Genomic DNA, 15,491 nt, shown 5'->3' with positions numbered 1-15,491 from the left:
GGTGAGGATTAAACAAAGCAGTAATTAGCCTTTATTAATGTCTTGATATTTACAGTACAGTAAGCAATATCAACTACCAAATTGTTTCCACATAGTGCTGAGTAGTCTTTTGTGTTAAAAACAACAGTGGCTGGGACTAGAGCTCAGTAGTGGAGTGCTTGATTAGCACATGTGAGGCACTGGGTTGGATCATTAGCACCACATAAAAATAAATGAATAAAGGTATTTAAAACAACAAAAAAATTGAATAACCCTCTTCAATTCAGTTTCCATTAGGTTCGCTTCTTTTTCATTTCCTTCCTTTTTTTCTAAAGTTGAAATCCAGCATTATAAGGTCTCTGGACTAGACCTGTAAGTCATATATCAACATCTTTTTTGTGTATATTTATAGTCATTAAGAAAACATACGGTATTACTGTATTTTGTACTTTTTTAAAAGTGCGGGGTGGCGCACACCTATAATCCCAGCAGCTTGGAAGGCTGAGACAGGAGGATCATGAGTTCAAAGCCAGCCTCAGCAACAGCGAGGCGCTAAGCAACTCAGTGAGTCCCTGTCTCTAAATAAAATACAAAATAGGGCTGGGGATGTGGCTCAGTGTTTGAGTGCCCCTGGATTCAATCCCCAGTAAAACGGACAAAGAAAGTAAAGTATTCACTCTGTTCTGCAGCTTGACTGCAGAATCTGTTCAGGTCAAGGCACAATCACAGCAACTCAATCTCAGCAACTTGGAGGCTGAGGCAGGAGGATTGCAAGTTTACAGCTTGGCAATTTAGCAACACCCTGTGTCAATCTCAAAACAAAAAATAGAGTGTCAAGGATGAAGCTCAATTGTAAAAGCCTCCCTGGGTTCCATCCCCATACCATATACACACAGAATTTCCTTGGGCTAACTTATATAGGCAAATCTTGTTCATTTTAGCTGTATATTATTCAAAATAAAAATGCACCACAGTCATTGGTCATTTTAGCTTGTTTCTTGTGTGTTGGGAGGGTACTGGGGTTTAAAATAAGGACACATTACCACTGAGCTATATACATCACCTGCCCCTATATTTTCTGATTTGGAGGATTGAATCCAGAGATACTCTGCCTACTATTGAGTTACATCCCCAGCCCTTTTTATTTTTTATTCTGAGACAGGATCTGGCTAAGTTGCCCAAGCTGGCTTCAAACTTGAGATCTTCCTGATTCAGCCTCCCAAGTAGCTGGGATATAGCTACATCATTGCACCCAGCAGGATGTTTCTTTATACAGCCATTCCTCAGTATCCGTGTGGGATTTTTTTCCCCCCAGAATACATGCATGAATGCACACATACACTGAGGATACTCAAATTCCATGGGGGTTTAAGGCCCTTATAGAAAATTGTGTAGTATTTGCATCAAACCTAACACATCTTCCTGAATGTTTTAAATTATCTCCAGATTATTTACATACTTAATATAATATACATGCTATGTAAACAGTTGTTGTACTGTTTTGATATTATTAGTGACAAGAAAAACGCCTTAGCATGTTCTGTATATACAGACTGAATTTTTTTTCTCTGAATAATTTGGATATGCAGTTGGTTGAATAAGTGGGTGCAGAACCCATGAATATGTAGGACCGAATTTATTTGCTTTTACATATATACTAAATGAAAATCAAATCTTTTATGGGTACTGAGGATCGAACCCAGTGCCTCCTGTGTGCTAGGCAAGTAGTCTACCACTGAGCCACAACCCCAGCCCCTAGATAAGATCTTAAATCGCAGTATTCATGGGTCAAAAAATGTTACCTGCTTTCTTCTGTAGTCCTGGGCTTTGCAACTCTGCCAACTTTATTTAAATATACCCAGTCCTCAGCCATCTTCATTTCTGTTTGTGAATACTCCTTCCCCCCCCCCCTTTTTTTTTTTTTTTGGTGGTCTCTACCACAGTAAATATGTGGCAGCAATTATTTAACTCGTACATTTGAGAAGGCCTAAGAAAGCTCTGTCTTTTATCATTTGGAGTCTTGTATTTACAGACTCTGTCAGTATAGAGGGACACATGTTAGTATTGTAACTGGAAAAGATAAGAGTTGGTAAAGCTGAGACCCTTCAGTAGTGGCTATGATGATGTCTATTTTGAGGTAAAACAAAAAAAATCAGACATCTCTAATTTTACACTTTGTGTAGCTAATAACAAAATAGTAATAATTTTATGTGCAAACTACTTAGTAATCATTTACCACCTTTTTTTTTTTTAAGGTGGCTGCATTTTTTTTTTTTTTTTTAAGATGGTTGTTCACCTGGAGGTCTTATCCCAAAGAATGTAGCTTCAGAGGTTGGTCTTGAAGAAAAGATAAAAATTGCTCTTAAAAATGTTGTACAATTTTTACACTTTCTTTGATAACTGTTTTTGGTGTTTGAATTTTTAAAAATATGTATTTATTTTAGTTGTAAATGGACCTTTATGTATTTATTCTTATGTGGTGCTGAGACTCAAACCCAGGGCCTCACACATGCTAGCCGAGTGCTCTACCACTGAGCCATAACCCCAGTCCCCATCTTTTTTCTTGATGAAAAGCTATCTGTAAGAAATTTGCTTTCCTACTTTATATAACTTGTAACAAAGGTGCTGGATAGAATGCTTTTCTGAAGCAACAGGGTCTTAGTGAAAAAAAAAAAAAAAACACATTGAAAAATACCTGTGATTAGCTTTTAGCCTCTGCATTTTGATACTGAAAATGACTCACTCTGTTCTGATGGAGCTTGCATTGAGGTAATGGTAGTTTTAACTTTTATCTGAGTAACTCTAATCTAGGAGAATCATTTTTGAGCAAAACCACTTAGTTTTCTCTTTCTTTATAGGAAGAAAGAAAATTTTCAAAGACTGTGCAAGGGAAAGTGCAGAGCAGTTACCTACACTCACTTCTGGAAATGGGGGATCTGCTGAAAAAAAGACTTGAGACCACAAAGAAACTAAAAATTTAAGGAAGTGTGGACCACAGGCACTGATGACTCTACAGCAGAAAATGACGATACTATCTTCCCAGGCAAAAGCAACATCTGGTTGATCATCATTTTAATCCAGAACTTCCTCATAAAATGCATGAAGGACTTTGATTGTGAATTAATTTTTTTAGGTATTAAATACATACAGCTGACTAAATTATTGTATATAAACCAGAAGTAGGACCCTCATCTGGGTTTGACCACTTTTTATAAATGTTCATATGCATATGGCAGCAACAAGAGAACCCCTTACTTTTCTTGCCTCCCATCACCAGAAACATCTGGGAGGGGAAAGGGTTTCTATTCAAAAGCAGCAATAGAAATTAAGCATAAAGCATTGACCTCAAAGCAGCTGGATGGCCCTCCCATTACAGCAGTGGGAGTTTAGTTTGTTCTTGAGCCATAGGAAGCAGAAAAGAGAAGTAGAGGGGGATATGACCAGGAGCAGGCCCTTTTCCACTGCAGCAGGTGCATTTGAGGCTTCCTCAGAACCCAAGGCAGGTCCACAGCAGACCTCAGGCGAGATTTAGCATAATCACTTGCCCTGAAGGGCACTACTCAGATGACCACAGGTGCTGATTTTTTTTTTGGCCTAATAATCCTGATAGCCAAGATAGCCCCATCCACGTTCCTGTGAAAGTTAAATCTCAGATAGGGAGACAAGGAAGACCGTATTAATTTGTAGGTATTTAGAGAGGAAAGTAGTACAGACCATTTAACAAGCCTGCTAAGGACTAGCTTGCTGTCTTTCATCCATTTGGGAAGTTTGGGAATCACTGTTTTCAAGAGAGGTGTACATAATTTATGCAGGCAATACTGATACTTATTTCATCAGTTTTGTGAGTTATATACTGCAGTCGATTCATGAATCATATGTGTATATATATGCTTGAAAATTAATTACTATTTTAGTGTTTTCAAGTGGGGGGGGTTGGTGAAGAAGGAATATATATTATGGATTTAAACTAGGTTTTAAGTTTTAGGCTGGCAAAAGAAATGTTACCCAGTGGGTTTAATGTTCAGTCTACTTTCTTGAGACTTAAGAATTGTACCAGGATTGTATTTACCTTGTTCACCTGGAGGTCTTGTCCCCAAGACTGTAGCTTCAGAGGTTGGTCTTGAAGAAAAGATAAAAATTGCTCTTGAAAATGTTATACAATTTTTACACTTTCTTTTTTTTTTTTTTGGTGTTTGAATTCCTGCTTCTCTTTTTCTGTTTTGAAGTTAGTAATTTTGTAAGGGCAAAGAAATGAATTTGATGAGGAAATTTCAACATCTGATAGAGGATTGGTCTTAAAGACCTTTTCAAGGTCCTTTCCTATGCACTGCTCCAGTGAAATGTGATACTTTTTTAAAAGCAACCAAAAGAGCTGGGAACATCTATGTATGCATTTTGTCCCTCCTTGACTTTCTTATTGACAATTTGATATGGTAATTAATAACTGTTTAAAAATTATATTACCTGTTCAAAATAAGACTTGTTGGAAAACCTAGTCCATCAAGTAATTTCAAAACATCATATTTTATATAAATTTAGTAGCCACAACTGTCAAACACCCCATCCTAAAGGGAATAACTGTCCTCCTGAACAAGATGAACTGAACAACCCGATTGATTCTGAATATCCTTTAATGACAACGTGTCATTAGTTCATATAACTATGGCCTATTTTAGATGGAACTGTGTGTATTTGGGAGGGTGTGTGTATGGCTATGTTCTTGGAATGATGTTTCTTTGCATATCCAAAAAAGTACTGTACAAAGAAATAGAAATGCTCTTTGATACAAGTCTGTTGATCAGTCTATCATATGTATGCTTAATGGGCTGGCCTTGGTCAAGGACTGCAATGACTCTAATGGTCTGCCTAACTGGTCTCCTGCCTTGGAGTATCTGGGACTTCTACTGGTTTTACTGACAAATAATGTTACCTTGAAGTTATGCTTCCTTTGTTACTTGCTGATTTTCCTACTAAATGTAGCATTTCAGTTAGATTCAACTCTCACATTTTGAGATTACTGTAAAAAGAATGAAATTATGCAGAAATGGCCAATATCTTTTATCAATCTGTTCCTTTGGAAACTGTCCTGCACTATAAATTGTGTACAGTTTAATATATATATAAAATACACACACACACATACATACATATATATGTGTGTGTGTGTACATATATATATTTACATGAGTAAAAAGCACCCTCTCCCAGCAATTGTATGTCATTGATATTTGAAGAGATTTCCCAAATAACCCGCTGCTGCTGTTGTTTTGGTTTATATGGTTTTTTGTTTAGTTTTTCTGTGGTAAATTGATATTAAAAAAAAAAAAAGGAAAGGAGGAAAAAAAAAAAAAACGACTACTGTTTACAGACTAAAAAATTATTGCCTTTTATACTACTGAGATCCTGAGTTAAAGACTCTCCAAAGTAAACATTTGGTTTAAGTCATTTACTTGATGGATAAAAGGTAGAGAAATTTTTAGTGTTCTCTACATAATAGAAAACAAATGCCTAGTTGTGTTGCCCATCAATTTTGTATATTTTCATAATTTTAATTGTTCAGAATTGCATTATATTTTGCAATCACTATGTTCAATCTGGATTTGTCTTTCATTTTAACTTTTAATATAAAAGGGGGTTTCAGTGTATCTATAGGCTTATTATTGAAACTCTTCCTGCTTATTTGGTGTGATTTATTAATATGGGAAGTCTATATTCTTCCTTATTGAGAATTAAGTGAAGCATAGCAAATCTAAACTCAATGGGTTAATTTATATAAAATTTTCATTTTAAGTTGGCATTTCTGCCTGGTTCATTTTTGTTCAGGTTCTTAGAAGCTACAACCTTCTAAATGGTATAACTCATCTCAATTTTGTATTAAAGAGCTATATACCCAGCTAAATTTTATTATTTGAAAATTAATTTTCCCCCCTAAGGCCACCATTTCTTTTGGCTTAAAAGCAGTACCTTCCATACTTAAATTATTACTGAATACTTACTGACCATGCGTCAAGATTCATAACTTTCAGGCTCTGCTTATTTAAGGGAAAATGAAACTCTCTATCCTACTTATTAGTTGTTGGTGTGGGGAAAGGTCATAAATAGTTGTGTAGCAAAGTCCTGTTTAATATAAATCAGGGTATGTGATAGTGTTGAGTCACTTCGGATTGGGTCACGAGAGGATCTCCGTAACATTGGACGTGAATGGTGAATGTTTGTCAGTCATAGAAAAAGGAACACAGTTGGAAAGGACCCAAGGAAGGGAACTGCTTAGCTTGTTCCAGCAACTTAGTGAAAGGAGTGGAAAGGGGTCAGCATTTGGATAGAGTGCTAGACTAGATCAGTCAGGACCTAAAGCCAGGGGAAGGACTGAGACTTAGAATAAATGTAATGGAAGGTTATTGGAGAATTTCAGGCAGGTTGATGACATGATTTACCCAAGGGTACTTGAATCCAGACACTGAAATTCAAATTTTATTTGGACAGATTGACTAGCTATTTTTCCTGAGTTTTCTTTCTGCCTGTGACAGAAAAATCATTCTCTGAAGGTTCAGTTTGGGCCTGTTTTTTCAGTTACAACTTAACTCCCTACCAGTGTTCTCTTTTCCTTTTACTAAAAGCAGGTATGTGCCTATACCTAACTAACTGCCATCCTTTGCTTTTCCTAGAAGTTTGGCTTGGATTTATATTTTTTTAATATTCCCCTTGTTTTTGGATGCTATTGCCTTAATGCAGGTACAAATTTCAGTTAAAATTGCAGGGTAAGCTACCATGAGTCGAAATCCCATACAAATTGTGGAGTTCCTACTACAGTTTGCTTGAGGGACAGAGCTTTTCTGCAACCTACAGTGTCCACATTATAGCCCAGGAAACATGGGTCCCCAATAAATAGCTAAAAGCTATTCTCCATACCATCTCATTCTTATTCTTGATGGCCACAAATTCCCAGTTTCTTATTTCTGTATGAATAATCTCTCCTAATGTGATCACACCAGTACTTTTTGTGGCACCAATTACCAAGAACTATTTTAAAATTAAAATCATTTTTGGCACCATTTAGGGAATTTACAAGTTTCTTAAAACAAAATTCTTCAAGTTGGATATAGTGTCTGCTTCAGATTATCAAGAAATTCCCTTAAAATTGTACACAGTTTGATTCTAGGAAGCCACTCCATGTAGCCTTCAGTCATAATATTAATTTATTAGATGCTAAGTACAAAAGCCCTCTGATATATGATTATCTAGTTCACTCTGGCTTTATAAATAGCTAGCCTGAACCCACCCAGTGGCATACCAACAATCAAGATTAGGCCACATTCGGGGCCTGAGGATGCTTTTGGGTTTTTATAGTCTTCCTTGTCTGCCATTTGTGTACTTACTCTAAAAGTTGGTATTTACTGAGTAACTGACAAAGTGATTGAGCATGAAAACAATTTTTAAAACTTTCAAACAGGACTAAATTCTATCATTTTGTTTTCTAAACTAAAAACACTGTCAGTAAAATTAAGAATTTGCTATACATCTCACAGAGCATCACTGTGCAATGTTGATTAAATGGTGCTACTGTTGAGTTGTAAGGACTAAGAACATGGGTGACACATTTCATTATCCAGTTAATTCATAATAGCCTGGACATCAGTGAAAAATAAAGCTTTTACCTTAAGCTGGGATCAGTTTTATCAGGATAATCTGTTTCCCTGGTAGAGTGGAGTCCATACCAGCTTAGATTCAAAAAAGAATTGAGAAGCAGAAGCAAGCAAGTTATAGGCCAGAATATAATGTGAAAAAACAAACTGAATGGCTTCAGGTCCACTTAATCAAAAGCACTGAACTTTAATTGGGCCAGAATTACATTTGTCAAGGACCTGGGCAGTACCCTCCTTTATAGCACCAGTTCCTTCTGAGGGGGGCACTTCATTAGCCAAGTAAACGTTCCAGCTATCCCCAGGCTGGCTCTAGAGACTTCCCAGGCATGGGCACATCAGCATCCATGTCCAGGAATAGTCAGGGCTCAGATTTCCAACACCCTCTTTACAAGGGTTTCATGGCCAGAGGGTAACTCTCCCCTTCCCACCCCCAGCAAACCCTGGAAACCCCAGTGCCTTTTCACAGCTCCTCCTTCTCAAACTCCTTCTTCTGGAAGGCAGTCAGGATGTTTAAGCTCTTTTGGAGCTCCTCCTTCTTCCCATCACTCATCTTGTTCTTCTCAATCAGCTTGGTGATCCGGGTCATCTCTGATGCTGGGAAGTCCTCACCTTGATCTAAGACCTTCCCCATGACCTTCAGATACTGCTTGGCCCACTTCTTTTCAGTCTCCTTCACACTCAAGAGGTTGTCCTGCCCCTGCTTCAAGAGGGCCTTACGGGCCTCTACACTAGAGGCCCTGATGAATTCCCCTGCCAGGGCGTCATACACAGGCAGGCAGCCAGGCATACCCAGGTAGACTCCTTGTCCCTTTAGCCAGCGCTGGATGGCTCCAACCTTAACTACCCCACTATATGGGACTGGGTTCTCAAAGTCCCCGTCTCGGAAGAGGAAGAAGACTGGGTAGTTCTCTTTGTCCAGCTTGTATTTCTCACCCAGTTCCATGTTCAGCTTGTCACCATAATCTGTGAACAGAAACCAGAGATGAATAAGACAACAACTCAGTGCAGGATATCACTACACGGCCTGAGTGGAGAAGAAGAATCACCTTGGCTGTGTAATGGTTCAAAGTGAGGTTTATCTATATTGACCTTGGTTTGAATTCTTCCTCTGCCATTTCCTAGCCATGTGGCTGCTGTCAAATCATTTAATTGCTCTGAACTGTCTTCATTTGAAAAGTAAAAATTCTTCATGTCTACTACGTGATGCTGTTTGAGGTGCTAAGGACCTAATTGTGATTCACAGTATCAAGTTCTCAGACCTCAAGGGGCTTTAATTTTTTTCTGGGGGTGGGAATGGGGTGTTACTGGGATTTGAGCCCAGGTGTGCTTAACCACTTAGCTACACTCCTATTTCACTCTGAGACAGGGTCTTGCTAAATTGTTTAGGGCCTTGCTTGTTGATGCTGGCCTCAAACTTGCCATTTTCCTACCTCAGCCTCCTATATTGCTGGGATTATAGGTGTGTGTCACCACACCTGGCAAGAAGTTTATATTCTAACGGCAAGAAGGATGACAGTATACAGTGACCATAAATGATTAGTTCCACTGATGAAAATAAACAGTGTGATATGACAGAGTGGGTAAGAAAGCCCACTTCAGGTTGTCAGTGAAGACTACCCTGTGGAGATGACATAAGCTGAGGGGCCTAAGTGGCATGGAGCCAGCCACATAAATATCGGGGAAGAGTGCTTCAGGAAGAAAGTACCTCTAGTTCAAGAGCTCTGCACAAGACAAAAGCTCTGTGCCAGGACTGAGCTGAGAATATTTAAGGCCAAGGACTCAGGTGTAGCCAAGTGGGTAGCACACTTGTCTAGTATGTGCAAGATCCTGAGTTCCATGCCCAGCCCCAGTACTGTTAAGAAAAAAAAATTACCAAGGTCAGGTTGGCTGGAGTTGAGCGAGAAAGAGGTGTGTGTGTGGTAGGTGATGAAAGCAGTCCCTGCTACATGAGGGCTGCTGGGAGGTTCAATGAGGCACTATGTATATGAGATCCAATCAGAGTTCAGTGCTTACTCTGCAGTAGCTGCCAGCAGTATCTGCAACATTCTTCCTAAAAAGTAGTAGTAGTCCCAAGGGCTGATTGTGACAACTGATTTTTGACCCTTGGCAAGAAGAAATGGCTGAGACCAACTATTTCTGGGTTAACAGTGGAGTTAACAGCCTGGAGTGCCAATCCTAGTTAACAGCTCTATTTACTTGAGTGAGGTTCCCTGAGCATCAATTTAACTTGAAAAATTGGGGGTAATAGTACCACAAGTCACAAGGGTAAAATACATGTAAAACCTTTAGCACAGTGGTCTGAAAAACATGATGAATGCAAGTCATTGTCAATGCTATTCAAAAAACCCCAAGGGAACTGATTTGGAGTTGAGTCAAAACTGACTGACTCCTCTGGACAGGTGAGCCAGCTATCTCTACTGACATCAAATTCCCAGTTCACTGGGGAATGGAGGCATCCTAGCTCAGAGTATGCTGCACTTAGATGTACTTAAGCCAAATACTTAGGTACTTAGGTGGAATTCTGGCTCAGCAACTCCATACCCCATCGCCTAGAAAGTCATGTAAGCTCTGAGCTTTGGTTTTTTAAGTATAATATGGAGACAGTACCTCTTGCTTTTCAAGCAGGACTCAAGTGGAGCTTAAAACTCTGTGTAGATCTTTACAGGCCGCAAACCAATAAACACTGGCGACGTATTATTATTATGTTGACACTGTGGTTAAGTGACCCTTGGATCAGTGGTGGCACCAGTAATGTATCTGAGCTAAAGCCAAAACCCAACAACTTTGGTAAAAAAATTAAATGACGGCAGAAAAGATCTGATCATGCTGTCCCCTAGAAGGCATGGAACCCCTAACCACCCCCTGCAAGGAAAGCTCAAAGTTCTCAAAGTGGAATGTCAGATGGGTGAAGGGTAAGGGAAGAGGGGGTCCCTTCTCTTCAGGCAACTTCAAGCCTGACATGAGGTTCCCAGGTTCCAGAAATCATCTTAGACCAAGCTTGCTATGAGTACCAGATTCCTCAAGAATAAAACCCATTTATCCTTTGTGTGTAGTTTAGATAAAAAGGCACCAAGTATTCCCCCTCCAAATAGGGCAATAATAGCTAACTTCCTCCCCCTCAGCCCTTCCCAGTTGTCTTGGACTTATACATACCTGAGATCCCCACCTCTGCCACCAAGAGATCATCGCTGGAAGCCGAGTTTTCAGCCAGACGCTTGAACTCATCCTGCTTCTCACCGTAGGGGTACTGGGTGTCGAACTTCACCAAGACAAACTTGCTTTTGGGAATGACCTGAGGGCGCATAGAGCTGAGCAAGTGGGGTGTTCCAGGGACATGTGGGGTGAATTCCCCTTCCCAAGGGGCCCCTGTTTAAAAAACAGTGGAAACAAGCCCACAAAGGATACCAATACCAGCTCTTAACAATGTAATGTTTGTTTATTGCCCCCCACCATTCATTAAACATGCCTGCTATGTACTGGGCATCTCATTAGGTATGTGTTCACATTAATAAGAGAAACATATGACTCAATCTAGAATAAAGCTAAGGCCCCCCACTCCAGTGTTCCTTTCAGTAGGCCAAAGAGACCCTTAGCATGCAATTCATCATCATATCCTATCATGCCCATCATCTGAGGAAGCCTTTCTTAATACTGAACCAGAAATCTGACCAAAAAAAAAATCTAAAAAGGAGTTGACACCACAAAGAATGCTTTGGCTAGATCTCTGGTTCTTTAACTGTGAAGAACAAGATTTTAATTTTAAAAGCAAATAAAACTCATCATTTTAAAGTGTACAATCCAGTGGGACTTAGTGTACTAATAATATTATGTAACCACCATGACTACCTAGTTCCAGAACATTTTTATCTCCCACAAAGGAAACCCTGTATCCATTAAGATGTCCCTCCCCATCTTCTTCCTTGCCCCAGCTGTCTCCTTGGATTTGTCTAATATGATGGAATAATAAAATTCATAGTCTCTTATGTCTGGCTTACTTGCCTTAGCATAATGTTCTTATGGTTTTCCATGTGGTAGCATGTGATCAGTGCTTTATTCATATTTCTGGCCAAACAAACTATTCTTTGAAAGATGTTTGGGTTGTTTCTACCTTTTGGCTATTACTGTGAATAGTCTGAAGATGTGTACATGTTTTTGTTTGAACACCCATTATTAAATTCTTTTGGATTCACCTAGAAGTGGAACTGAAGGGGTCATATAGTTAAGCCAAGGGCTTCTTTTTGATGGTTTCTTCCAATGTACAAATAAATAAGCTGACTTTGGTCAGTAATGTTGCCTTCCCCTCCTCTCACACCCCTTTGCTTTTCTAATTCAGTGATCTCTATTCTCAAGATTTTCATCACAGGAAATCACTGTTCATAATTCTATCAAGTTCACAAAATTTCAGATGCATCAGAGAACTCAAATGTTTTTGCTTGTGTGTGTCCCTTACTGTGTACTGATGTCTACTCGACTTTAGGTTTTTAAGAATATTTAACAGTGCCTAGGGACATAAAGGAGGAGAAACCACCAGAACAGGTCATCTTTAAGTGGCCACTGACGCCATAAAGTCTGAGCTCTGAGGGCCTAAAGACAAGGAAGATTTAAAATATAAATCAGATCACATCCCTCCGGTCCAAGTGGCCCTGTTTCAGTTCAACACACTACACTTGCCCCCTCTTGCAGCCTTTGTATTTGTTGTTTCCTGGCTGGAACCCTTTCCCTGGCTCAGCTTGTCTCTTTACATTGAAGGTTCAATTCAAAAGGTCCCTTCATTAATAATGAAGAGGACTCCTCAACCATCTAAGATTGCTTCATTCCTACGATACTCTGATGCATTTCTTCATACATTGACTATTCTCTAAAATCGTTCTTTGCTTGTTTTCTGTTCTCTCCGGTAGACTGTATATTAAAATAAGGACCTTGCCTGACCCTAAGATCCCACATACCTGCATGCAGCAAATGCTTTTAAAACATGTTAAATGAACAGAACTTTAATAGCAGATGCTACATGTTCAAGGCCGGGGTATGGGGGTGGGGGGTGGGGGGTGGAGGGGTTAAAAGCATGATATACAATCCCTATCTTCAAGGGACTTACACTTGTATTATGTAATACATTAATAATTATATAGTGGTTTAATATTGAAACAGAATTCAGGACTTTTATTTTCACCATTCTTGGCTACTAGGTAAGATGGAATGGTTTTGAATGGCAAATATTTGCATAAAGAATTGTTTGTTATTTTATGCAGTCTGTATCTGTTAATTACTTTAGAACTCTGGGGATCAGTTCTACTGTACCCATAATCAGACAACTTCCTTCTTCAAATTAGAGATAAATTCTTTATTCATTCATTTGTTCATTGAATTAAAAGTTGCTAAGGGCCCATCATGAACTACGCACTGTTCTAAGTGAACACTACAAAGAACAAAACGGAGTGGGTCTTTATCAAATGAAGTTAACATTCTAGTGATGGCGAAGAGAAAGGAACAAAAATGTTAGAAATCATTAAAAAGCATAGCATGTTGAACAAGGTTGCTGGAAAAAAAACACTAAGAAATTCCCATTGTATCCAGCGGTGATGGAAGAGGGTGAGAGTTGGAAAAAGACTGGAGAAAACATTTATTCATGCAATCAATTATTTATTAAGCACCTTCTATGTAATATGCTGTGCAGATAATTGGAAATAAAGAATATGATGTGAGAGACAGATGGTAAAACTGACAAGGAACAAAATCAGCAATGAATGCACTTCAGAAAAACAATAACAGGGGAATATGACTGGTACTTAAGCCTGGGGGTGGGAGAAATCAAGGAAGGGTTCTGAGGAGGTAACATTTAAGCCTAAACAATAAGGAGCATGTCTTTCAAAGATTGGGCAAAAACTACTCCACTCACAGGGAAACCTCAAATACATGAAAGCAGTGATGAGCTAGGAATATTCAAGGGATAGAAGGCAGGCCTGTACGGTTGGAGCACAGAGGACTAGGGAAAATTGTTAGGAAATAGGAAAGGGAAGCAAGAACAGATCTCCTAGTGTGATGTCTCAATGTGGAAGCATGGAGGACAGGAGGAAGTGTACCCAAGAACAGCCTAGACCAGGGTGGCAATGGTAAAGGTGACACAGCACTCATTTATAAGGAGATATTATTAACCTTAATGTACAAAGCTGCTCTGAGTCACACTAGATCTGTGATGTAACCCAACTTCCATGTATTGGGAAGAGGTAGGTGCATCACTTTGCCAGTAAAGGACCAAAGAGCATAGGTGCTGTGGGGTGCCCACAACCAACCAACCAGCCATACCAATGCTTTTAAATTCTTGGAACTTTGCCTTCAATGAGCTACAAGTGTGAAGTCCACTCTAGGTCCTCTCAACCCTTTTGAAAACAGAAGGGGCTGAGGCTTAGCTCAATGGTGGAGCCCCTGGTTGCTTGGCACCTGTTGGGCACTGGGTTGGATCCTTAGCACCAAAAAAATAAATAAACAAAAACATGTTGTCCATCCATAACTACAAAAGAAGAAGGAAAAAAAAAAAAAAAAAACAGACAAGTTCAACCACTTGATACAGACACATTTAGAGTTCCATTTCTTGGTTTCACTTCCCTGCAAGGGTACAAAATAAGAAAATAAGACGACTGCCTCTCTCTCAACATTTAGCTTGCCATAGAAGTTAAAAGACAGGTACAGGAGAAGAAGAGTGGGACTGTGGTGTTGCACTATGCCTTCAATGTTTCCAGGGTCCGTTTACCTAGGCCAGGATTCCCACATTTTGTAAAGGGTGGCAGGGAGGGGTAGTGGCAAATTCTTCCATGCTTTGACCCGATTTTATTCATTTTTCTTCCAGAGATATTTCCTATAGTTTGGCTAAACTGTAGCGTATTCGCTTTTATTTATTTATGTTTTCGTTGTAGATGGACACAATGCCTTCATTTATTTTTATGTGGTGCTGAAAATCGAACTTAGTACCTCAAACGTACTAGGCAAGCGTTCTCCCACTGAGCTACAATTCCAGCGTGTAGCTTATTCTTAACGTCAGCACTTTTCTGGGAGAGGCGTAATATCTGAACATACTTTGCATATTGACAAGCCAACAATTCATACTCAGGAGGGGCACAGATACGCATACTAACGTGCCGAGTTCTTCCTACCACCCCCACCCCCAGTTGGAAACCAGGTAGCACCGACTTCGCCCCGCCCTCATCTCCTACTTAGGACTCGAGGACTGGATCTCCCCTGGCACTGTCCTCTCTCCCTAAAGGAGCATCTCGTTACCTTGGCTGCATCTTTGCAGCTCTTTTACAAAAGCAGAAACAAATATAAATAAATGATGCAAAGGCAAGGGTGAGCCGGGACCCCGGGGCGTGTGTGCCCGTGGTCATGGTAAGCCCGTCCAAGACTCCACCAGGCCATAGCATGGTAGGAAGCCCTCGGATCGTTGCTACAAGACCGCTTTCCGCCAGCCTTCGGTGCTCAACGTTCCCCACCGGCTCGCGCTCCCCTGGGCACTCTGGCTGCACCTGTGCGCAAAATCCCCCGACCCCGTTACCTTGTAGAAAGTGATTGTATCCAGGGGAAGGGCGCCTTTAGTGTGCAGGCCGCTGGTGCCGTGCGGAGTGGAGAGGAGCAGGAGGCTCAGGAGAAAGGGAAGAAGCGGGGAGAGAGAAGCGGCACAAGGCACGGCGGCAGCCATAACGCCAGATTGTGAGAGTCAGAGGTTGAAGAGCTGGGTGGGGAAAACTACAGAAGCCACGTGACTTGGAGGGCTGGCCCGAGCGCGCGCAAGAGGACACTCGGGGCGGGTCACGCCGGCCTACGGCGAGAGGAAGGGGTCGTCCGAGGGGCGAAGTCTAGTGAGGATACGTGTTGTGT

At 40.2% G+C, this 15,491-nt stretch overlaps 2 protein-coding genes across 5 annotated transcripts in view; one reads left to right on the top strand and one right to left on the bottom strand.

The window, feature by feature from the left end:
* Positions 1–4,768, top strand: part of Naa25 (N-alpha-acetyltransferase 25, NatB auxiliary subunit) — a 76,090-nt gene extending 71,322 nt beyond the window's left edge. For all 4 annotated transcript variants that reach the window (XM_071616924.1, XM_027949109.3, XM_071616921.1 and 1 more), the window contains one exon: positions 2,838–4,768. In XM_071616924.1, coding sequence (XP_071473025.1) covers positions 2,838–2,960 — 123 coding nt within the window. In that variant the 3' untranslated portion in view covers positions 2,961–4,768. The remainder of the gene's footprint in view (positions 1–2,837) is intronic.
* A 3,016-nt stretch (positions 4,769–7,784) lies between these two features.
* Positions 7,785–15,466, bottom strand: Erp29 (endoplasmic reticulum protein 29). Its single transcript, XM_027949110.3, has 3 exons — positions 15,169–15,466; positions 10,776–10,914; positions 7,785–8,585 (listed from the first exon to the last, which is right to left on the bottom strand). The coding sequence occupies exons 1-3, from the start codon at positions 15,310–15,312 to the stop codon at positions 8,083–8,085; spliced, it is 786 nt and encodes a 261-aa protein (XP_027804911.2). The 5' UTR covers positions 15,313–15,466; the 3' UTR covers positions 7,785–8,082.
* Between the last annotated feature and the right edge of the window lie 25 nt (positions 15,467–15,491).

The sequence above is a fragment of the Marmota flaviventris genome, chromosome 1 (genome assembly GCF_047511675.1).
Source record: "Marmota flaviventris isolate mMarFla1 chromosome 1, mMarFla1.hap1, whole genome shotgun sequence".
NCBI lineage: Eukaryota > Metazoa > Chordata > Mammalia > Rodentia > Sciuridae > Marmota > Marmota flaviventris.
This window is presented reverse-complemented; position numbering and strand designations above follow the sequence as displayed.

Bases quoted from the DNA above. Each gene is read 5' to 3' on its own strand.
- Erp29 (XM_027949110.3), bottom strand. From the start codon at position 15,312: ATGGCTGCCGCCGTGCCTTGTGCCGCTTCTCTCTCCCCGCTTCTTCCC. The intron at 10,915-15,168 runs GTAACGGGGTCG...ATGCGCCCTCAG, and splicing joins ATACAATCACTTTCTACAAG to GTCATTCCCAAAAGCAAGTT. The intron at 8,586-10,775 runs GTATGTATAAGT...TTCTGTTCACAG, and splicing joins GGCAGAGGTGGGGATCTCAG to ATTATGGTGACAAGCTGAAC.